The sequence below is a fragment of the Sarcophilus harrisii genome, chromosome 2 (assembly GCF_902635505.1).
Source record: "Sarcophilus harrisii chromosome 2, mSarHar1.11, whole genome shotgun sequence".
In the NCBI taxonomy this organism is placed as follows: domain Eukaryota; kingdom Metazoa; phylum Chordata; class Mammalia; order Dasyuromorphia; family Dasyuridae; genus Sarcophilus; species Sarcophilus harrisii.
The window spans coordinates 356,258,766-356,284,383 of NC_045427.1; the positions used below are offsets into that span (position 1 = coordinate 356,258,766).

At 32.6% G+C, this 25,618-nt stretch overlaps 1 protein-coding gene across 1 annotated transcript in view; it reads left to right on the forward strand.

The window, feature by feature from the left end:
- CDC42BPB (CDC42 binding protein kinase beta) overlaps positions 1-25,618 on the forward strand; it is a 151,827-nt gene that overhangs the window by 64,955 nt on the left and 61,254 nt on the right. The window contains exons 5-11 of the mRNA XM_031953205.1: positions 439-587; positions 3,464-3,557; positions 9,075-9,275; positions 15,655-15,903; positions 20,393-20,472; positions 23,431-23,597; positions 23,709-23,828. Of these exons, the coding sequence (XP_031809065.1) occupies positions 439-587; positions 3,464-3,557; positions 9,075-9,275; positions 15,655-15,903; positions 20,393-20,472; positions 23,431-23,597; positions 23,709-23,828 (1,060 nt within the window). The remainder of the gene's footprint in view (positions 1-438; positions 588-3,463; positions 3,558-9,074; positions 9,276-15,654; positions 15,904-20,392; positions 20,473-23,430; positions 23,598-23,708; positions 23,829-25,618) is intronic.

Consider the following 25,618-nt stretch of genomic DNA (forward strand, 5'->3'; position numbering starts at 1 on the left):
AGTTTGTTTCTTGACAAGTTGGAGATGTACAAGAAAACTTATACTGGTATACAGGAGAATTGTGACTTATGAAATGAAACTCAAGAGAGAAGATTTTTTTAAAAAAAGATGGAACTGCCCCAATATATCTCTTGCCCAGAAAAAAGACAATGTTGCTCAAATGGCAAGTTTCCTTGGAGCCCAGGAGTATGCAACTGATAGATAAAACATCAAACTTAAGAGGGAAATTAGAATAAAATGTTTTATGCTGTTAGAGTCTGTCAAAAGGGCAGGGGAGAAGTAACTCAGAGATTTCTTATTCTATGCTTGTTGCAATATACTCTTGTCTTGAGCAGATTTTTCACTTCTGATCGACAATAAAAATTTAACCTTTGTCATATTCATCTTTACCATTGATGACTAAATATTCACCCTCCATCTTTCCTCCTTTATTTATAGTACTTGGTAATGGACTATTATGTTGGTGGTGATTTACTGACACTCCTCAGTAAGTTTGAAGACAAACTTCCTGAAGATATGGCAAGATTTTACATCGGTGAAATGGTGCTGGCCATACACTCCATTCATCAGCTGCATTATGTACACAGGTGAGAATCATAGGATCAACTGTTTTTATAACCAAGAGGTACTTAGAGATTTAAGCCAATTTCCTCATTTTATAGGTAATAATAGCTAATATTTCTGAAGGACTTAAAAATTTGCAAAATGCTTCTCTCGCAGCAACCCAAGTTCATGGCATTCTCCAGATAAGGAAAAAGTAAAGCTTAGAGAGGTTAATGACTGCTGCCAGAGCCCTGAGTGTCAGTCAGGATTTGAATCAAAGCTTTTAAAGTTCAAATCCAGTGTCTTGTATACCATGTCAAATTAGTTGTGCAAGTAATTTAATTGATTGTGCAAGAAATGTGTTAAATTGTGGTGTTCTCTTCTTTAAAATATAATGGTTCTCTCTGGGAGCAGGTTTCTTGGGGAGGTTTTCTGGAGGCAGTGTTAGTTTCAGTTTAGAGTAATAATCACCACAAATACAGCCAGCTGATAAAATCCAAACGTTTATTTCTTATCTTTTTCCTTGGGCCCGGTTAGCTTTCTTAGAGGCCTATCTCTCTGCTTGGTACCAAGAGCTCTTGCAGCTTGTCCTTTGCCTCTGATTTCTTCAGCCTCCAGCCAGCACAAAGGTGGAAGATGGAATGAATCTGACTTCACCTCCGAGAGTGGGCTTGTGGGCTTCTGTATCTCCCAGAGTGCTCTTTGGCCCTGAGAGCTTCTTGCTTATATGCTGTTCACTGAGTACACACCAATCATTATATCACTGGGAAACCATTATTTGTATGAAAAACTAGATTTAAACATTGTCTCCTCAATTCCACTTAGTACCTTGTTTCAAGTTTTGACCCATAACATCTCCTAGTAGGATCAGATCAATCATACTGAACCATGTTAAATTAGATAATTATTGTCTCTATCAACTCTAATGAGTTAGCACTTTTTAGGATTCCAACATTAAATCACTCCCTTTGAATACTTAGAATAACAAATATCAGTTCAGAACAATGATTCTCAATCCAGGCTCCAAAGAATTCTGTGGATAGATTTTACAGGGTTTGTGAATTTGAATAGGAAAATTTATGTCATTATTTTCATTGATCTTTAATTCATCTAGAATTTCTTTCAACTGCATTTTTGTACAAAAGCAACATGAGAAAAAAAAACTGGTTAACTCGCAAAGTAGGGGCAAGGGAGAACCAGCAGAAGATTCTGACAGAAGGTGGGATTTGAAGTCAGTCTTAAAGAAAGCCAGAGGTGAAAAGAAGAACATTGCAGTCATTGGAGGAGTGAAAATGCCATGAATTGGGTGGGGAAAAGTCATTAGATCTTATAATTAAGAAATCATTAGTAACTGGGGAAAGCAATTTCTTTTGAATGATGAGTTTGCAAGGAGAAATACAGGATGATAGCTAGTGGGGAGAGTAAAATCATGTGAAAACTTTTTAAGGAAAGATAGAAGAGATAGAGGCATGTTTGTAGATAGAAGAGAGACATACTTTTAGGAAGAGATTAAAGATGCAAGAGTGTGGAGAAAATTCTTGTAATATATGTGGATAATGTCGTGGAGTTTGCCCTGGAAAGGAGAATGACCTCTTCATCTGAAACCGAAATGAAAACAGTAGGGGAAAATGTCTTGAGTGATATGAGACAAGGAAAAAGAAACTCTAGGCAGTCTTCCTGAAATCTACATCTGAAGAAATAAGGGTAAGAATGTGGGGAGACTTGAGGAAAGGTGAGATTTGGAACAGCTACTGCAGAGAGTAGTATAAGTGGAGTGATTAGGAGAGTCATAGAATATTTGCAGTGAGGGCCTGGTGAGATAAGGTAAGAAATGCATAGTGAACCTAGTTAGCATGATTTCATATTAATATCTCTTGGTAAATACCATTAGACTTAATGTGTACTTTCTAAGGGTATGTAACCCTTAGTTATGTTGTCATATGACTTATGGATAGAGGTTTTCTGTATATCTTTAAAATGTGAATTGAAATGTTGTATGCTGTGTTTTGCTTTGTTTTGTTTTTTGGTGGTGGTGGTTGTTTTTGATTCTGATTCTTCCTAATTTTTTTTTTCAAGTTGAGGAAAACCTTTGGGAAGAAATCACTTAGAAAATTAAATTTATTTTGTACAATTGTTCTGACTTTTTTTTTTTTTTTTAAAGAAAAAATCATTGGAATGAATTTTGCAGAACAGTATACAAGAGTGTTGTTATAGAAAGTTCCTGTTTGTGTGTAGTCATTTTGCTCTATTGAATATTAATAAATTCAGATTTTCTCCTTGCTTTTAAAGGTTAAGAGAGTCAGTGTTATGTAGTAAATAAAAAGCTGAATTCAGAGCTAAATGACTTTGTTTAAGTGCTGCCTCTGACTATTTGAGCCTAGCAGGGCAAGTTGTTGGAACCTAGCATTCATTGCTAGGTAGTGTATTGGATAGAATACCAGGCCTGCTGTTTGGGAAAACCTGTCCTCCGATATTATAAATCTGGTCTCAGATATTTACTCCCTGAGAGACCCTGGCAGGTCATTTAAACTCTGCCTATCTAAATTTCCTCATCTGTAAAATCATCTGTAATTGATAATAGCATCAATTTCCAAGGATTGTTGTGAAGATAAAATGAATTAATTTTTGCAGTATAAAAATGCTAGCTATTATTGTTTTGAAAGACTAGAAATGTTACACTAATATGTAAAATATTGCATAATTCTTTTGTGTTCTCTCTTAATGTGATTAGTTAAAGCAAAACACCAGACCAGTTTATCATTGTCCTGAAACATTTTTCTTTGAATAATAACTATCATATTATAACTACTCATTATATCACATTAGCATGCTCTCAACAGATCAGTGCTAAATTAGGGCTTTGATCTAATGTTGTTTATATTGGATTGAATTCATTCAAATTTCTTTTTTAAACTGACAGAGATATTAAACCTGACAATATTCTCTTGGATATGAATGGTCACATTCGCTTGGCAGACTTTGGATCATGTTTGAAGATGAATGACGATGGAACTGTATGTAGTTTGGGGATTTTCCACTTTGGGGTTTTTCTTTGATCTTAAATTTTGCAGAGTAAATGATTTATTTTTTTGAGAAAATTATATTATCTATGTGTTCAGAAATGAACATACTACTTAGTACTAGCAACTGACTAACGTGTTTTTTAAAATTGGAGTAACTGAAAAGTTTATACTTTCTGAAAACACTGTCAGGTATCTCATAATATTATAGAATTTCCTTAAATAATAAATATCCTGATACCATAAAACTTAAGTGAGTTTTTATTTTTCAATAACTTATCAGACTGCTTAGAGTTACTTAATTTAAAAAAAAACCTATATTCTGTCATCTGTGTATCACATCTAAAGTTTATAGTCTCATTACCATATTGGTATAAAGATAAATTCTTTATAGTTTTAAAAATATATGTGTATAAACTATATATATATGTGTGTGTGTGTGTATATATATATATATATATATATATATATACACACACACACACATAGTTTTATTGTACATATAGTTACATAGTTATAACTATATATGTATATAGTTATAGTGATTCATGAAGACTGTATAGTAAAATACAAATGTTGCAATTTGTGTTAGTAGGAAGAGTATACACAGATTACACATTTTTTAAAGTATTAGAAAAGTAGTAATAATTTAAAATGATGTAGAGAATTGATCTCAGAACCAGGATGGCCTAGGTTTAAACCCTGCCTCTGATTTCTGCTGACTATGAGGGCTAGACAAGTCACTGGAACCTAGTGAATATAGGCAAAATTCATCACTAGGTGGTACAATGGATAGATACCAGGACTGGTGCCAGGAAGATCTAGGTTTAAATTCTGTTATTAATAAATTGTGTTCTGCTTTCGGTTATTCCCAAATCATCTTTTTATTGTGGAGACTTTTTAATGCTTAACTGAATTATCAGTTGATGTTATTAGTAATTTCTCTATAATGTTTTCTCTTTATTTGATGTCATCTTGAGTCACTACTAAAAACTTAGATCATTATTGTTGAACAGAACTTAATCCTTTATAATGCATTCTTGCCATGTTATCCCTGTAAAATTCATGTTTTATGAAAAAATTAGAAAAGCTCAATTTAGATAAGGTATTTTGGTTCATTACACACATAAAGCACCTATTTATTGCACATATCAAGACCCAAATCATCCCTTCATTGGACAAAATGGAAAGATATAGACTTAATAGTTCTTATAGTTGGTTTTAAAGTTAGTTTACAGACCAGGCTAGATCCAAAGAATGTTAATTTAATGTATTCGTCAACCTGGAAGACAAAATTTATTAATGTGCCCCTGGGCTCTTCCCTCTTCTATTTAATATTTTTTATTAAATTACTTAATAAAGGCACTGATATCAAGCTTGTGAAATTTGCATTTATCCAACATGAACCTGGAAGAGACAACTAACAGGGAAAATAGAATTAGAATCCAAAAAGATCTAAAAAGGCTGAATGAAGGATTCAGTTTAATAAGATTAAATTTTATAGGAATAAATGGAAAATTCTACATTTTGTTCCCCAAAACCAATTGCACAAGTATGAGATGTTTCTAGAAAGCAGTTCATGTTTTAAAGACCTGAAGGTTTTTTGAAATGAATGTTCAATATGACTCAGCATTGTGTCATAATCAAAATATTTACTGCAATCTTTCTTTTTTCCTAAGTTTTTACAAAACATCCCTTTAATGAGATTTTCTATTTCTTAAATTTTATGAGGAACTGAAGACAAGTTCACAAAGCTTTCTACAATTCTTCCCTCTGCCTTTTCCTGAAAATTATAACATTGATCTAGCACCAGGCTTTCAGAATCTCTTCTGTTTTCTGTAGCTTTTCATAGATTATTGATAGGTTTTTCAGTGCCTTGAATGTGATTTATCTGAATTTTATTGCTTGGAACTCATTCAGGGTAGTTGTGGCACATTTCTTAGAATCACATATTTTCACAAGGATATTAACATAATTTATTTCATATCTATATATCTTATTGTTGTGATAATTGTTCTTGTTATTATTAGAGGCAGTGGGGCATAGTGGATAGAGAGCTGGCTTTAGAATCAGGAAGACCTGAATTCAAGTCCTGCCCTTGAAATATTGACCTGGACAAATCACTTAGCAAGTAGGCCACCTCCTTCATTTTGTATATGAAGAAACTGAGGCCCAAGGAGGTGAAGTGACTTGTCCAGAATCATATACCTAGTAAATACTAGTGGTGGTGTTTGAACCCAAGTCTTCCTCATTTTAAGTCCAGCACCATCCCTCCTACAGCATATTGCTGGATCTGAGGTCCCACCTTGAGCTCAGTGCTTTTGCCCTGTGGATGTCCAAAGCCCTTCCCAAGCCTGGTTTCTTTGTGTGTCTGTCTCGTGCTCGCTCTTGTTCTCACTTGGATCTAGCACAGAGCATGGTGCCTGATACAATAGGAATTGAACAGATGTTTACTTACTACCTTATACTCCAAAATTATTTTTAATTTATTTGCTCTCCTAGTCAAGGTTTCTATTTCCCCATTGCATCTCAGGTAGGAAATCAGTCTGATTAAATTTAATTCAGATTAGTTTAACATTAAAATAATAAATGACATTCATGCAACCTTTTCAGCATTTACAAAACACTTTTACACACTCAATTCTGTGAAATAACTGCTTACCCCTACTCCATTGATATGTGAAGAAGGTAAAGTTTACCCTGGACATATCATTTACATTTTTCAAGGATAAAATTTGAATTTAAGAACTTCCTAGCTCCATGTCTGGTACTTTTTTCTTTTGAACTATACTATTTTTTTTAAACCCACATTTTGTATATAGAGGGATGGAAAGATTAGTCCCTCTTATCCTATAATAGACCCATAATCAAGGGGACTTAATGGAACTGGATTTCCTGTAGCTCGTGTTTTACAAAAGTCGTGAGCTAACAGGTAGACATAGTTCCAGATTACAAGTCATAGATTCTAGTATTAAGTACCAGATGGATCATCTAGTGCATCCAAGAGAAAGAAAATTATTTATTCAAGTTCATACAATTACTGATTAGCAAAGTTGGGATGTATACCCAGGTCTTCTGATGGCAAACACAGGGCTTTTTACAGTATATTCCACTGCTGCCTCTATAAGATCATATTTATTTTATAATTTCAAAATAGTTCATACTTTTTAATTTTTAAACTAACATTGTGAGATAAATAAATGAATAGATAAATGAAAATATTATACCTATCTGGGCATATAGTAATGAGCACTTAATGAAAGCTCATTGATTTGCTATCCCCATTCTGACACTTCCATTCAGCTGATGTCCACAGAAGTTAACTTGCCAACTTCTACTGCCAACTAACTGGTTAAGGGGTGGAACTGGGGAGTCAAAACCTAGACTTTGTCTGATTCTGAATCTCATGTTATTTCAAATGACACAGTTGTTGGGTCCCAGGGCTCCCTGGTATTAAAAAGTAGGGTAGCATTGCCATCCTTTGTTATCTGAGATCAAATTGAGGCAACCTTGATTTCACTTTTGAGATAGGAAACTGATAAGGGAAAGACAAAGAGAGCAGTAGTTGTTTCCTTACTGGTTTTTTTTTTTTTTTTTTATCCTAGACCCTGGGATAACCCTGTGTATCTTCAAATACCTTAGATCACAAGTATGCCCTGCCAAAAAAAAATGTTGGGAATATTAGCTTCTTGGATCCTCCTGAAATATGACTTTTGGGTTTTTGAGAGATCCTCAAAGCAGCTTCTTGCTCCATCTAGTTTCCCCTACACCTCAAGTAGATCTCAGATATGCTTTATTTGGTTATATAGAGCTGATACTAATTGTAATAGGCTACATAAATTACACTGTATAGCATGGTAATAATTAAATATCATAAAAACATCTTACATTAGAGATGTAAAAATAAAATAAACTGAACTCTGTATGGCATTTTTCTTCTTTTGGCCATTTAATTAAAATTTATTGTAATTAAGGAACCACTGGACATGAACCATATTTTTGAGAAATAATGAACTAAAGAATTTTCTTGGGGCAGCTAGACGGTGCAGTGGATAGAGTACCAGCCCTAAACTGAACTCTGTATGGCATTTTTCTTCTTTTGGCCATTTAATTAAAATTTATTGTAATTAAGGAACCACTGGACATGAACCATATTTTTGAGAAATAATGAACTAAAGAATTTTCTTGGGGCAGCTAGACGGTGCAGTGGATAGAGTACCAGCCCTGGAATCAGGAGGACCCGAGTTCAAATCTGGTCTTAAACATTTATTACTTACTATTAGCCACACGACTGTGGACACATCAGTTAACCCCAATTGCCTCATACACATACACAAAAAATTTTCTTTTACCAAATTTACTTGTAACAAATCTTTTCAAGATAATAAAATTTAGAGATAAAATTTGTTGAACTGCATGTTAATGTTACATGTCTTGCTATATTTTTCATTACATTAGCCAAGTGATGAAATTGTTTAGTCATAGAAATGAAGGTTTTCTACTACAGGATAGAAAGGTTATCATTTCTCAGTGAAAAGAGTACTCTAATGCAATCAGAGATTTTTTCAATGTATTCATAATCTTTATATAATGTACTTGAAATACATATCTTGGGGACTGATTGCTTTAGATGAGTCCTCCTATATTGTGGTAATCTTACATTAGCAAGCAAAACCCAAGACTTATCTTAAACTCAAATTTCCAGTATAGAAAAGAGTGTAGTGATATACCCTTTTGTAATAATATAGACATTTCTTCCTTAACGTAAGGTACCTTTGAGAAGCATAGAATACAGAGTAGAAAGGACATTTGTGGGTCATTGCATGCAGCATTTTATCCTTTAGGAATTCCTTCTACCATATCCCCAAGTCATCATTTATCTGCACTGAAAATCGTAAGTTGTGGGGACTTGTAACATCCTGAGAAAACCACATTACACTTTTGGACTGCGTTGATTATTAGGAAGCTTTTTGGGAGGGGCAGGGAAGGCAGTATTTATTGATATAAAAAAAAACTTCTAACCGTTCCTAGTTTTGCACTCTAGAATCAAGCAAAACAAATATAATTTCAGATGCTTGAAAACAGCTCTCATAACATAGAATCTATATTTAATTTTATATTTTAAAGTTTTTAAAATATTGAGGTAGATACATATTATTGGTTATTTTAAAATTTATATCTTGAATTGAACTTTGCTTATTCATACTGGACTTTCAATATGATCATTAGTTTAACTTTATTCCATGATTATTTTTTCTTTTATGGTCATTTTTCTTTGTAAAAAAAAAAAAAGTAGCAGAATTTTATTGGAAGAAATAATAGCTTGCATTTCTATAGAGCTTTACAGTTTGTAAGATGTTATTTCTGAGAATAACTGTAAGGAATATAGTGCACATATTATTCCAGTTTTACAAGTGAAAAAAGTGAACTTCAGAGAAGCTTAAATGAATAGAAGCATTGAGCAATTGGTAGATTTCTAAGGTTTAATTTAAAAATTTTGTTTTCTCTAAGGTCCAATCTTCTGTGGCAGTGGGCACACCTGACTACATTTCACCTGAGATTCTACAAGCAATGGAGGATGGAATGGGAAAATATGGTCCAGAATGTGATTGGTGGTCTCTAGGTGTTTGCATGTATGAAATGCTATATGGTGAAACACCTTTTTATGCAGAATCATTGGTGGAAACTTATGGAAAGATCATGAATCATGAAGTAAGAAATAATATTTCTAAATAATTATTATAATATTTGTTTCTTTGCATATGTAAAATAACAATTTCGCCTACATTAATGGTACTTTTAGAAGTTATAGTGTTATGATTTGCTAAGTATGTTAATTGGAATGAAGAGTTTTCTTCTCCTGACTTGATGTGTAGACTGTGTTATTTCCCCAATCTCTTTGGATCCAAATAGGGAATATAAGAATAACATGGTAATTGTTTCAAACTTCTGGAGTTCCATTTGCTGTATTTTATTGGTCAGTATCACTATATATACATTGATTTAATACTCTTTAGTTGTACTAAATTAAAGCATGGCAATGATCCAGTCCATTTGCTGTTTTTTCATTGCTCATTTGAAGCTTTTTAAAGCAGTTAGACTATGAGAGAAGATGCAAAAACATCTTTAGAAATGCCCTGCTGGTTATTCAGTTCAGAGATTCAGTTCAGTTTGTCAGGAAACATAGTGAAGAGAATTAATGAGATTACTTGATTTCCACACTTAAAAGTTCAATTCATTATAGTTTTCATTATCTGATCTCCATCTTAAAAAAAAAAGTTATTTCAGTACCATTTAGAATTTAAAATGCTTGAAATGGTATAACATCTAGTATTGACTGTTTAGACATTCAAATTCCATAGAATCAGATCACCTATTGAGTTTGAATTAATTACTTTATACATAAACATGTGTTTTAATGAATATGCAAAAATCATGAAGATCAATTATTTATATAATTTGTTGTCGAGAGGAGTTAGAACTGTAAAATACATTTAGAAACTTATACAACAGATCTTTGAAGTCATTGTGTTTGTTTTAAATTTAATATCATCATTATTTTTTTTTTTCTATGAGATAGCATATCTGAAATTATAAGGAAAGATAGTGGGGAAAATATGAATAAATACAACTATTCACTGTGCACAGTTTTTTCAAGAGCATTCATGCCATGAGATCATGCCATAATTTACAAAATGATATCCCAGTGACCACAAACAGTTGCAGTTCCTAAAGTGTCTTAACTTAATCTAAGGATTACTCTGTTGTGTTTTGTTTTTTTTGTTTTGTTTTGTTTTGTTTTTAGTATAGCTCATTTCAAAAAATAGGGTTTGTTAAGACAAGATTTCTTAACTATATAATTATCACATTTAAAATTATTTACTCTTAAGTTTCTCTGTTTCTTTTTTAAAGAATTGTAATAAGTTTAATACATATTGCTTTTTGAATCATGTTGGGAGAGAAAAATCAGAGCAAAAGGGAAAAACCATGGGAGAGAAAAAAAAATTAGAAAAAAGAAGTAAACATAGCATGTGTTTATTTACATTCAAGTCTCCCTAATTCTGGATGCAGATGGCATTTTCTGTCCAAAGTCTATTGGGATTGCTTTGGATCAATGAAACACTGAGAAGAACCAGGCTTTTCATAGTGATCATTAACAGCAAGAATGTGCAATGTATTCCTGATTTGGCTTATTTTGCTTAGCATCAGTTTATGTAAATCTTCTCAGGCCTTTGTATAATCAGCTTGTTCATCGTTTTTTAGAGAACATTAATATTCCATTATCTTCATGTACCACAACTTATTTAGCCATTCCCCAATTGATGGACATCCATTTTTTCCCCCAAGTCTTTACTACCACAAAAAGAACTGCTACAAATATTTTTGCATATGTGGGTCCTTTTTCCTCCTTTATGATTTCCTTGAGACACAGATCCAGTAATGGCCCTACTGGGTCAAAGAGTATGCACACTTTTATAGCTCTTTGAGGTTGCTCTCCAGAATGGTTAGATCATTTCACAATACCATCAACAATGCATTAGTGTCCCAATTTTCCCACATTCCCTCTAACATTTATCATTATCTTTTCCTATCATCTTGGTCAGTCTGAGAGGTGTGAGATGGTACTTGGGAGTTTGTTTTAATTTGCATTTCTTTAATCAATAGTGATTTAGAGCATTTTTTCATGTAGCTATAGATGGCTTTAATCTCATCATCTGAAAATTGTCTGTTCATATCCTTTGACCATTTATCAATTGGATGACTTGTATTCTTATATATTTGACCCAGTTCTTTAAATATTTTAGAAATGAGACTTTTATCAGAAACACTGGCTGTAAAGATTTTTTCCCAGCTTTGTAGTTCCCTTTTAATCTTGTTTCTGTTGGTTTTGTTTGTTCAAAAACTTTTTAATTTAATATAATCAAAGTTGTCCATTTTGCCTTTCATAATGTTCTCTAGTTCTTCTTTGGTCACAAATTCCTCTCTTCTCCTAAAATCTGATAGGTAAATTATCCCTTGTTCTCCTAATTTGTTTATGGTATCATCCTTTATGCCCAAATCATGTATCCATTTTGACCTTATTTTGGTATAGTGTGTGAGATTTAGGTCCATGTTGAGTTTCTGACACTATTTTCCTGTTTTCCCAGCAATTTTTGTCAAATAGTGAGTTCTTATTCCAGAAGCTGGAATTTGGAGGTTTATGAAATATTGGATTGGTGTAGGCCTTGATTATTGTGTCAGGTGTATATTTAATCTATTTCACTGTTCCACTACTCTATGTCTTAGCCAGTATCAAATGGTTTTGATGACTGATGCTATATAATATAGTTTTAAGTTTGGTACTGTTAAACCACCATCCTTTGTATTTTTTTCTATTAATTCCCTTGATTTTCTTGACCTTTTATTTTTCCAGGTGAATTTTGTTATAATTTTTTCAAGTTCTATTAAACAATGCTTTAGCAATTTAATTGGTATGGCCCTGAACAAGTAGACCTATTAAGGCAGAATTGTAATTTTTATTATATTAAATAACTCAGCCTAGCCATGAACAGTCGATATTTTTCTAGTTGTTTAGATCTGATTTTATTTGTGTGAGAAGTGTTTTGTAATTGTGTTCATATAATTCTTGGATTTGTCTTGGCAGGTAGACCCTCAAGTCTTTTATTTTGTCTGCAGTTATTTTAAATGAAATTTCTCTATTACTTGCTGATAGACTTTGTCAGTAATATATAGAAATGCTGATGATTTTGTGTGGGTTTATTTTATATCCTGCTATTTTGCTAAAGCTGTGAATTGTTTCCAATAAATTTTTGGATGATTTTCTGGGATTCTCTTAAGTATATCATCATATCATCTGCAAAGAGTGATAGTTTTATTTCCTCATTGCTTATTCTAATTCCTTTAATTTCTTTTTCTTTTCTTATTGATAAAGGCAACATTTCTAGTACAATGTTGAATAATAGTGGTGATAATGGGTATCCTTGTTTCACCTTTGATCTTATTGGGAATGTGTTCAGCTTCTCTCCATTACCAGTAATGCTTACTGTAGGTTTTAGATAGTGTTAATTATTTTAAGGGAAATTTACTATTTTAATGGTATTAATTTAATATTATTAAAATATTATTTTAAGGAAAATTCTAGTGTTTTTACTAGGAATGGGTGCTGTATTTTGTCAAAAGCTTTTTCTGCTTTTTTATATATATTTTTCTGCATATATATATATATGAGATTATCATATGATTTCTGTTGGTTTTGTTATTGATGTGGTAGATTATGGTAATAGTTTTCCTGATATTGAACCAGCCCTGAATTCCTGGTATAAATCCCACTCTTCATACTGTATTATTTTACTGTAAGTTGCTCTTTGTTAATATTTTATTTAAAATTTTTTGCATCAATATCCATTAGGGAGATTGGTTTGTAATTTTCTTTCTTTGTTTTGGCCCTTCTTGCCTTTAGGTATCAGTGCTATATATTTGTGTCATAGAAGGAATTTGGCAGTACTCCTTTGTTACCTGTTTTTCCAAATAGTTTACATCATATGGAAATTAATTGTTCTTTAAATATTTGGTAGAAGTCACTTGTTAAATTTCTTTTTTTAAAATGGGATTTTAAATATTTTATTTCCTCTTCTGTCAATCTGAACAGTTTTCTAAATATTCATCCACTTCAGTTAGATTTCCAGACTTGCTACCATAGAGTTGGGCAAAGTAACTTCCAAATATTGTTTTAATTTCTTTTTCATTGGTGATAAGTGCCCCCCTTTCATTTTTGATGCTAGTGATTTGGGTTTTTTCTTTCCTTTTTCTGATCAAATTAACCAAAAGTTAATTTGATCTATTTTATTAATTTTTTTTCTTTTTTCATAAAACCAACTCTTAGTTTTGCTTATTAGTTCAATAGTTTTCATAGTATCTATTTTATTAATCTCAATTTTGAGTTTCAGAATTCCATTTTGGCATTTAGTTGGATTTTTAATTTATTCTTTTTCTAGTTTTTTTTTTTTTTAAAGTTGCATACCTAACTCATTGATGTCTTCTTTCTTCATTTTATTTATTTAGCTATTTAGAAATATAAAATTTCCCCTAAGAACTGTTTTGGTTGTATCCCATAGGTTTTGGTATGTTGTCTCATTATTGCCATTTTCTTGGGTGAAATAATGGGTTGTTTCTTTGATTTGTTTGACCCTCTCGTTCTTTAGAATTAGATTATTTAATTTCTAATTAATATTTAGTCTATCTTCCCTGGCCCCTTACTGAATATAATTTTTATTGCATTGTGATCTGAAAAGCAAGTGTTTACTTTTTCTGCTTTTTTGCATTTGATTGTGAGATTTTAATGCCTTATAATACATGGTCCATTTTTGTGTAGGTGCCATGTACTGACAAGAAAAAGGTGTATTCCTTTCTGTCCCTATTCAATTTTCTGTAGAGCTTTATTATATCTGGGTTTTCTAGTGTCCTATGGACCTCCCTAGTTTTTTCTTGTTTATTTGTGGTTAGGTTTGTCTGATTCTGAGAGGGGAAGGTTGAGGTCTCCTATTAGAATACTTTTGCTGTCTATTTCTTCTTGTAAGTGGCTTAAAATCTCTAGGAATTTGCATCCTCTACCACTTGGTGCATATATATTTAGTATCATTACTACTTCTTTATTTACAGTACCTTTTATCAAGATGTACTTTCCCTCCATATCTCTTGTAATAAAATCTATTTTTATTTTTGCTTTATCCGAGATTAGAATTGCTATCCCTGCTTTTTTAACTTCAGCTGAAGCATAATAAATTTGATTCCAGCCTTTTACCTTTACTCTGTGTATCTCTTTGTGTCAAGTGTGTTTCTTGTAAACAACATATTCTGCTTTTTAATCAATTCTATTTGCTTCCATTTTATGGAAGAGTTTACAGTAACAGTTATCATTATCAGATCTGTATTTCCCTCCATTCTATTTTCTCCCCTGTATATACTTTTGTTCTCTCTTTCCACCCTTTCTTTAGTAGTATGGTTTTATTTGTTGTTGTTGTTTTTTTAACCTATCCCACCTACTATCTTATCTCCTCTCTCCTCTCCCCCCTTCTATTTTCCCCACCCTACCCACTATCTTGTAACAACCCTGTCCCCCTTCTCTTACCTTTTTTCCTGGTATTTCTGCCCTCCCTTCTGCCTGTTCTTCCCTTTTCTTTTCCTCTTTCTCCTCTTAATTCTTTATAGGGTTAGATAAATTTCTATACCCAACTGAATGATTAAGTTATTCCCTCTTAAAGTCAAAACTGATAAGATCACGCTTCAGACAATGCTCATCCCCCTCCCCTCTTTCCCTCAGTTGTAATAATCTTTTGCATCTCTTCATGTGAACTAATTATCTCATTATACTTTTCCTCTTTTTCCAGTACAGACCTTTTCCCACCTCTTAATGTTTTTTTCTTTGATGCCATCACATTAAATTCCATTCACCATCACACTTTCAGTCCATGTGATGCCCTGCTTTGTCTGCCCCAAAGACAGATACAGTTTTATACAGTCTTTATTGTTTCCTTCAATCTCCCAGTCCAGTAGTCTGACTCACAGTCTGATTGACTGTCCCCAATTTCTTCCAGCAGTCTAGCAGTCTGCCAGTCTCCCCCATAGTGCAGGAGGCAGGAGAGTCACCATGAGGATAGTCAAAGATAAAATGTCTGTCTTCCAGTCCTTGTTGGCCCTTATATATACCTTATTGTTATTACATTATTACAGCATACTGATTATGTGTGAATTTAGAGAACCATTAAAATTACCATGCTAAAATACTAAGTGTATATGTGAACTAGAGAACATCAATTCCACTGAGTTAACACTTTGTTTTTACTATACTTGTTTCAAACATACTTCTCCAAAGTTCCACCCTCTATGTAGACATTTACATTTTTCCAGATAACAAATCTTAAATAAGTCTGAAAATTCTGATTTAAAAATTTTATTAGTCTGGGTTGGTGTTTAGTTACCATTACAAAATGACTTTTTGGACTTTTTTGAACTAGAACTTCAACTTGGCATTCCTTTGAATATATGTATCAGCATATATCTGAATAAATGTTGAACTTAATTTTTTTTGTAGGAGCGATTTCAGTTTCCTTCTCATGTCACAGATGTATCTGAAGAGGCAAAAGACCTCATTCAAAGACTCATCTGTAGTAGAGAACGCCGACTAGGGCAGAATGGAATAGAAGATTTCAAAAGGCATGCATTTTTTGAAGGAATAAATTGGGAAGACATACGGAATCTAGAAGCACCTTATATTCCAGATGTTAGCAGTCCTTCCGATACATCAAATTTTGATGTAGATGATGATGTGTTAAGAAATCCGGTAAGCATAAAAACACTGCTTTATTATTTACTATATAGTTTCAAGTGAAAGATACATGCCAATTTTTTTTTTTTTTAAGCAATTGGTTTCCAAAGATAAATTTTGTGCTTTGAAATTTTGGGCAACTTGCCCTTTGTACTTTCTCTGAAGTATTGGTTTAAGAATTTCACTTATATTTTTCATGGTAGCTATTCTGAAATACTTCTATATTTGGTTATCTATGCACATATAATATCTTGTATTTGTATTTTTTCCCCTTTGTGTGTATGTATACATACATACATACGTGTGTGTATATGTATATTGCTATCTATCTATATCTATATTCTTGTTCCATCACTTGAGAATTGTGTATGTATTACAGAAATTATATTTGCCCTATTTCCTCATCATTAGATTGTGGATGACTATACTACACAGGTTTATTTTGAGGAAAGCACTTAGTAAATATGATGATCCTGTTTAAATTTTATTTGGATGTTACATTATGGACAAATTTAGATTTTTTTGAAGAGTTACAGAAGATATAATCAAGTATGGATAACAGAGTGAATACACAGCCCTTTAAGAGTAATGTCAATTTAATTTGATAAATATTTATACCTTACGGTGTATAAAATACTTTGCTTGATTCTGGGCATACAGAGATAGCATCAAAGTCCTTGCCTTCAGGGAGCCCATGTTATACTTGAGGGTTGGTGAGGGATATAAAATGTATACAAATAAGTATGGTAAAAGGAAGATTGGGGAGGAAGAAATTTGCAATATAAGGAAACCAAAAAAGCCTTTGAACTAAAGAATTAGCCCCTGGGTCTGAGTCTACTCTTGATGGAAAACAAAAATCCTATAGACACAAGAAGAAAGTACATTCCAGATATAGGGACAGCATATGAAATATCTAAGAGGGTGCAGGACAAGTATGGGAGAGACATTAGGACTATATATTTATTTATATACAGCATACATGTATAAACATACACATATGTACACACACACACACACACATGCATATTTATATTACATAGAAACATCTATTTCTTTAGAGGTAATGTTTGAATCCATGAGTATTCAAGTTATAATATAGGAATGGCCATACATAGAGTGAGCCAACAAAGGTTGGTAAAATTGTGTTTGAAGGAGGTAAAAAGTTGTCTGTATTTCAGCTATACTATATGCCAAAGTGAGCAGCTACAATGTTGAAAAAATAGCTGTAGAGATGATGAGAAATTCACAGGATACAGTTTCCAAGAAACAAGCCAGCAGTAAAAATAAGTGAACTCAGATGTTTATGCAAGAAGTGTACAGTGTATAGTTAACAGTCAAGAGGAGCTAGATGCTAATGCAAGAAAGGAAATTTGACATATGAGTCACTGAGAATTGGTCAGATAGAACTTAGGATTTCAGTTCCAAGGGAATGTGATAGAATGGATAAGAGAAGATGAATTTATTGCTTTTGAAAATTAGAAAAATATTCATCTGATGAAATCCCGGAACCAGAGGGTAGAAATAGGGTGAAGAACAGAAGAATAAAGGTCAATGGAAAAAGAGATAGAAGTAATATTGTCTTTGGAACGTATGGTAAACTTCCTGGAAATAAATGAGTCTGGTAAACATGACATAACTGACACAGAAGCTTGATAGGGGACTTTATATAAGCTTCTGGTGGAATTCTGCCTCTGAGCTAAAACCAAGAGCTAACATTATGTAAAATAGAGATGTAAGTAGTAATTGATCATTGGGATAGAAATGATTATGACCTTGGAAGAAGTAGAGAGGGACAATGAATACTTTGTCTTCAAATTTGGAGCGAAGATAAGTCTGTCATATATCCTAGATTTAGGAAGAATAGAATTCAAAGAAAGTTTAGGTAGAAGCCTATGCACTAAAAATTCTAGAGGCAAAGATCAACCCAGGAGGGGAGGAAAAAAGGGAAGTAGCTAAATATTAACTAAATGCTTAACTATGTACCAGGTAACAGCTTAGACATAAATAGAACCAAAAAAGAAAGTCCCTGTTCTCAAGGAGCTTATTTATGTTCTGAGGGGAAGATGACATAGTGGAGGAAGCTGAAAAGCTAGAAAGCTAAGTTGGGAGGGTGGCAGATGAAGGTAACCAGGCATGGTTTTAAAGTTCAGAGATAGAAGCAGGGCCAGGAGAGGAATGAAGATCAGCCTGTGCCTATCCACAAAATGGAAGCCACTGGAGGAATTCACTAATGGAAGAAGAGGTCAGATGGGTATTGCAGAGCAAAGGCCCCCTGTCGCTGAGGGATGTTGTAGGATGAGAAAGTAGCACAGGCGTGGTTTTAAAGTCCGAAATCCTGAGGGAAGAAAAAAAGAAACAATTCTGATGAAGAAATAAGGATGTACTTGATACAGAAATGGTCAGGGACCTCATGTGAGCACCAAATCTAAAATTTTAAAAAGATAGGTACAGGAAATGAAAATATAAGGTTCAGTTAAGAGAATGGATACATGAGGATATGAGAACTCTAAATTTCAGAGTGAACTCAGGTTAACATGGGACTCTTATTTTTTGAGATCTGATACTCTTTGAATTTCAGGTTGGTAATTGGATAATGTCCTTGAGGTAGGTAACACTTTCCCTATAAGGATGCTGAGGCACAAATCAAGTAATTTGTTAATGATGGCAAGGATTCAAACAATCGAACCATGTCACAAATTTTTTAAAATTAGGATTAAACTACAGAAAATGCTTTATAAACTGTCACACATTATATAAAAGTCAGCCATTATAGCACCTCGTTCTGACTTCTGCTCTAATGCTCTTTCCCTTAGTCAACAAAGAGGACAGTCTAATGCCATTTATTAGACTTCCACATTTACTGGATTTGCAATGTATACAATATGTTTTGTTTATTAAGAATAAGCCAAGAAACTTAAAATAATCATCTGTAGGCTGATAGATATCACTGAATTTTAGAGACATGTTTTACAATTTGATTTTTTGGTTCTATAATTTGTTTAATGTGATCTGATAGAAATTTTGTTTTATATGAAAACTTGAATTGAATTCATTGGATTTTACAGCTTATACAACGACATTTTTTCCATAATAGAGAAAATTTATTTTGCTCCCATGTTACTCCTGTTCTCAGTCCAAAACAAATGATATAATTTAGGAGTAAAATAATTGAAGTTAAGTTAAATGAGCATGCCTTCCCCAAAATCATTTTTCTAAAAAGTAATTCTGCTTCCTGAAGTAATCAGTGTGCCATTTGTTTTTTGTTTTTAAGATATTGCTAAAGAAGTCTTTGCTTGACATGTTGGATCTTAGATTTATAACTAGAAGGGGCCTTAGAGGTCATCTGGTCCAATCTATTTGTTGATGATGAAAAAGCTGAGCTACAGATTACTTTATTCGCTCAAAGTCACATTGCAAATAACACCAGAATTAGAATCCAGTTTTTCTGATTCCAAATCCAGATCTTTAGCCTTTTTTTTTTTTAGTGAGGTTTCTCTGTTATTTTTCTTTTTACTAAATCTTAAAGTAACTATTATATCACCCTTAAACTAAATAATAGGTTGAAGTGGACCAAATCCTATGTTTTCTAATTACTCCAGACTTGCAATTTACCTAATTTCAGGCCAAAAACATTGTCCAGTTTAATTTTTAATGAGAACTAGGGTTTATCTTACACGTTAGCTTTAACACTCATACATTTTAGCACTTCGTACATTATATTAAGCAATTACATAATAATAAGTAAATGCTTCTTGACTAGTTGACCTTTCTTTAATGGCTTACTCTCTAAAATGACTTATTTTTAACTAGGAATGGCAAAATCTGGAACTTCTTGCAAAACATAGCATGTGTTTAGAATAAAATTGCAGGTGTTTTACAACATTTATTTTTACAGAGTAAACAGTCACATAAGTTATCATAAATTTATTTTCTAAACTTATCAGATTGTTATGATTTCATATGGCCTACTATGAATCAAAAAGCAATGGTGTTTATTAATCCTTGTGATTGTGGGCAAATGACTTTGCCTCTCCAGGCTTTAAGAATAATAGCTAATATATTTAATTTGATTTTTCACAACAACCTTGTGAAGTAGGTGCGCTTTTTATCACCACTTTACAGATCAGGAAAGTGAGAGAGCTAGAGGTTAAATTACTTGCCCAGAATCACACATTTAGTAAATAAGTGCCTGAACCTGGGTTTGAACTCAGATCTTTTTAACTCTACTCCACTATTACAACTACTCTGATCATTTACCTGTTTTAGTTTCCTTATCTGTAAAATGAAGGAATTGAATTAAGATGCTTTCCACCTGAAATCCTCTAGTGATCAAGTTGTCCTGTTTCTTATGTCTTTTTTTTCAGATACACAATCAAAAGACAGGAATGAAAAATATAGGGTTTCCCCATCCCCGCAACATTTGTGGGTTTTTTTCCCCCTTTTGTTTCATTTGAATTTGACTTTTTTGTATATATATGAATTTTGTTTTGTTTTGTTTTTATAGGAAATAGTACCTCCTGGTTCTCATACTGGCTTTTCTGGATTACATTTGCCATTCATTGGTTTTACATTTACAACTGAAAGGTATGTCTTGATTTATTACTTAAAGATAGCAGATTAGTAACTTGGAACTAATTTATTGAATGGTGTTAGTATTAATGCTATTTGTTAATAATGTCATGAGTCAGATACTATCAGTAACAGAAGCAGTAAATTCTCGACTTTATATCATAAGAAACAGTCCTTCAGAGTAAGTACAGTAAAAATCAGACCCTCTATTTCCTACTTTCTACTAATATTATTAAACCTGTAATTTGTTAGATTTCAGATGACAGAACAAAAATAAAATAATCAGAACAGTTGTCTTCAAAAGCTTTGTCTGTGAATCAAAGCCATTTATAAGAATTGAATTATATCTTTCATTTCTATTAAGTACCAATAGGATAGGAGAATCTTCACAAGACTCTACTGTCCAAGGTTTTCTCTCTCATATTTGAAAATAAAAAGATGTCTTGAGAGGTTGAGTGACAGGAAGGAAAATAGTTTCTCACTAGTATCTAAAAGCCATATGAGAGTCTTTCTAACAATCAGCTCTCAGTTGCCATGTTCAGTTTATGGAAAAGCTTTTCCCACAAAGATCTTTCATTGACAAATGTAGAAAACCTGCTTTATATATGAGGCAGGAGTATTGAGGGAGATCTTATGTCCAAATTAAAGCATTTTACTCCCTGGAGAAAACTAACTAAAACTGGAATATACCATCTTTGTAGAAATCCTAATATTGTTGTACTTTGGAGAACTCCATTGTCCATATATTATTAACAGGATAGTACTTGTCTTTGCCAAGCCTTTGTATGAAAAAGACAAGTACTGAATCTGACTTAGATATGTACCCTTCCTGAAATATGATTTTACTTAATAAAACAAACAAATTCATGTCTTTTTTAAAAAGTCAGGTAGTTAGTTGTCATATTAACTATTTTTTAGACTCTTACAACAAGAAATTAGTATCAGAAACAACTTAGATTCTGACCCCAGTGTCTTTTCTTTATAGTCCTTCTTGCCAACCTGGCCTTTCTGCTTCCAGGATAGTCTTTTTTCACATAGATCTGGTCATGTCACTTCTATTCAATGGTTTTGAATAGTTCCCTATAGCCTGGTAGACCTTATCTGCCATTTCCTGGTGCCTGCCATATTCTGGTGTTCTCTTACTTTTTTCTTCCATATACTTTACACTCTAGCCAAATTGGACAACTCTTTACCTCTTGAACATACACTGATTTTTTATATCTTTGTGTCATTACTTAGATTGTTTCCTATGTCTATAATGGTCTCCTTTGGTTTTCTAAAGCACAACTCAAAATTTGGCTGCCTTTACTTTCCCAATACTTTGTTTTGCACAGTAGGTGCTTTCCAGAGCTATATGAAATTGCTGTCACCAAGGTTACTCTGATCTCTTAACTACTAAATCAAGTAGTTTTTTTTTCCTTAAGTTTCATAATTCTTGAGTTTTATGAAACTATAACAGTATTGATTATCCTCACTTTCCTTGTATTTTTTGATGCTTATCTTTTTCCTGTTAGCATCATTGTGTCTCAGACTTATTTCTATTCCCTCTTCTTTCTCTACCTTGTTGGTAATTTCATCTGCTCACATAGGTTGAAGTATTATTTCTATACAAATGGTTAGTAAATATATATGTGTAATCGTAGTCTTTCTTCTGAACTTGTTCTGTATCGTCATCTATCTGCTGTGTGTATTCTGGATCTTCTTTAGAAATCCCAAATTCAACATATATAACATGAAACATACTATCTTTCTCCCTGGAGCCCATCCTTTTTTTTAAACTTAAGTGTTTTTATTCAAGGTGCCATTTTCATTCTAGAGACCAAATCCTTAAGCACTAAATCCTTCTTGAGTCTTCCATTTATCTGTTTCTTGCACTATCCCTTCACAGGGACTACCACTCTAGTTCATTCCCTCATTCCTTTTTATCTGGACTATCCAAACTCCTAAAACTGTTGTACTCTTTTTAATCCATTCTTCATATAATTGCCAAAATAATCTTTTTCAGGGATAGTTCTGACAACTTGCCTGGTGAAAAACCTTGAATGACTTCACATTATTTCTAAGATAAAATGGAAACAACCTTGTATCCAAGACATTTTCCCATGTATATCCTTATAGATATAGTCTTTTCTAGCTCCCAGAATCTTTTTATTCCTTTAAGATTGGATTTAGGCATCATATTTTTGGTGATGCCTTCTCTAATCTCTGCTCCATCTCTCTCCCTGCAGATAATGATTTATCACCCTCAAAATTGTTATCTTCTAATATATACATATTGCAAACAGCATTCTCCTTTCCCTTCAGGAGAATGACAATAAGCTCGATGGCAGCCTGGACTATTTTATTCTTGTCTTTGCATCCCCGGTGTCTAGTATGGTACAAGGGCAAGTGATAGGAGTTTAATAGAGGTTTGTTAAATTGAATTTACTATAGTAGATTAGGGGATTACAGTTATTTCTATTCATTTTATCACTCTAATTGATAGACTATTAGGTCCTTGAATTACTTTGACTTTTCTAAACTTTGTTTACCTGACAACACAAGTAGAGGCTTAAAAAATGTTTGTTGAACTTATTATTACTGAGCAATTAACATCAAATTTAGCATTTCAAACTATTAACCCAGGTGGTAAATGTCATGAAATTTTTTTTCTCTTTAGGTTAAATTCAGGGAGAAAAAAGTTTTATTTTGCAATTCTAAATTAGTACAAATGAAATTCATTTGTTTATATGTATCCAGATTGTTAAAGTTCTATTCTAAGAAATTAGACCACTTGCTTGCATTTCATTCCATTATTAAGTTTCTAATAATCAACAATTAAAAATAGCTGCGACAACAATCATATTTTTGCTTTCATAGACAATAGAGCCCTTTAAAAGTATTTTTAAAAATCTTTATTTTATTTTGCAATTCTTAAAATATAAAAAAAAATTTGCATTAGACTAAAAAATCTTTTCTCTTTAATTTTTACAGCTGTTTTTCTGATCGAGGTTCTCTAAAAAGTGTAATGCAAACTAATGCTATCACCAAAGATGAGGATGTGCAACGGGATCTAGAGAACAGCTTGCAAATTGAAGCATATGAAAGAAGAATACGAAGGTTAGAACAAGAAAAGCTGGAATTGAGCAGAAAATTACAAGGTCAGTTGTGAAAATGCTTTGTAGTCTGGAGCAGAATAAATTTTGTTATTTCCAAATTAGCCAGAACTTAAGTTCATTCTATTATTTTTTCTTATCTTCATTCTGCGAAAGAATCCACACAAACTGTACAGTCCTTTCATAGTTCAGCTCGCTCTACAGGAAACTCAAACAGAGATAAAGAAATCAAAAAGTTAAATGAGGAAATTGAACGGCTAAAGAATAAAATATCAGGTACGTGTTTTGATTTTGATGTACAGCACTTAAATGTCTATTTTGGAGTGTTAATCTGCCCAGGCTAAGAAAAATTGCATACTAAATTATCAAAAAAAATCAATGAAATGAAAAATAGTCTCAAATATTTAAATTTGAGTGGTGTTTGTCAATAGATCGAAATAATCTTATTTCCAGTAGCATTGGTTACAATAAAATACCATTCATTGTAGTCTTAGGAAAGAAAATTTGACTTAAATTACCCCTGTGGATAAGTGATTCAAACCTCATTATAATCTTCTCTTAATCTGGCCAGCCCTAGATAGGATTTTACTCTAACCAGTCATTACACTAGGGTACTGTGCTGACTAGGGCAGGCATTTTGCCTTTTGCCCTCCCATCCACCCTCACTTTTTCTTAGGGAATAATAGTTATGATCTAATGCTACTGAAAAGAGTTTGACTAAATTATACAAATATTAAACGTTTTTGTTTTGTGGACCACTTTGGCAAGCTAGAGAATCTTATGGATCCCTTCTTGGAATAATAATTCTTTTAAATGAATATAATAAAATATATAGGATATAGTTATAAAAATATTTTTTAAAAAACATACAGATTCAGAGATTTTAGGTTAAGAATTCCTGATATAGTATCCTAGATACTGATAGAACCACTAATATCCACTGTTACAAGTCTGTAATAGCCAACCTTTTCTATTTCTCTTTTCTATTGTTTATCAGTCCCTACTTCATATATATTTGTGTCAACTCTGTGAGTGCCCACCCCCCCAAATCTTTACTCACTCTACCCTTTGTGATTTGTAAAAGCCATAGTCTTTTTTTTTTTTTTTTAAACAAATTGTCCTTTCTTTTGAACTTCTTTCTTTGACACTCCATCCATCTCCTTTCAGTAACAAGAAACTTGCTTTCCCTCTGACGATAACTGAATTCCTGGCCATTTTTTCTACTTGTAAATGTAAAATCTTTTTTCATTCACTAGACACACTGTGCGAGGATTGTTTAGTCATGCTTTTTGCCTTTCAGTTCCACTGGGGAGGAACTCCTCCATCATTACAGACACCTCTCCTTCTTTTGAGATTTATTACTCTATTCTATTTATTGTATGATCTTATTCAGATAGCAGTCATTTACTATCCCCCAGACCTTTCTTCAATCTCCCACATGCTAGTGTCTTTTTACTTCCTCTTAACCCCCCAATCCAATTACTTTATATGTATTTTGTATGTACCTGCATGTTGTCTTGTCCTACTAAACTGTAAATTCCTTACCAGTTTCATTTTTTTCTTGATCCTGAAAAAAATGGAACCGGTATCAGCTGGTAAGGAAACCACTTAAATTATTGATGGTTTGTAATCACTTTGTTGGAGTATAAATAAAACAAGAAGCTAAATTCTTGGATATGAAAGTAGAGCAGTTTAGTAACTTTTTGTACATAATTCCAATTTTTTTTTCCCTCGAACTTTTGGTCCAATTCATAACTTTACTAGTAGTAAATAATTTTGTTTATCTTCCTATAGCCTTTTCATCATTGGCTTTTTCCATATTTCACATTCTTAATCATTTTGATAGAAATGAGCTTTTAATTTACATTTCTCTAATTATTAGTGATTTATGATTTTTTTTAAAAAGTAATTGTGAATTATTTATTTTGAAAAATCTTCCTACATTTTTGACCTCATATTTCTTAGGTGTTGGATTAGCTGGCTTATAAAATTTTGTCAGTTATCTATAGATTTTAGATGTCAGGCTTTTCTCAGAGTTACATGGCACAAAGTTCTTTGTTTTCTTT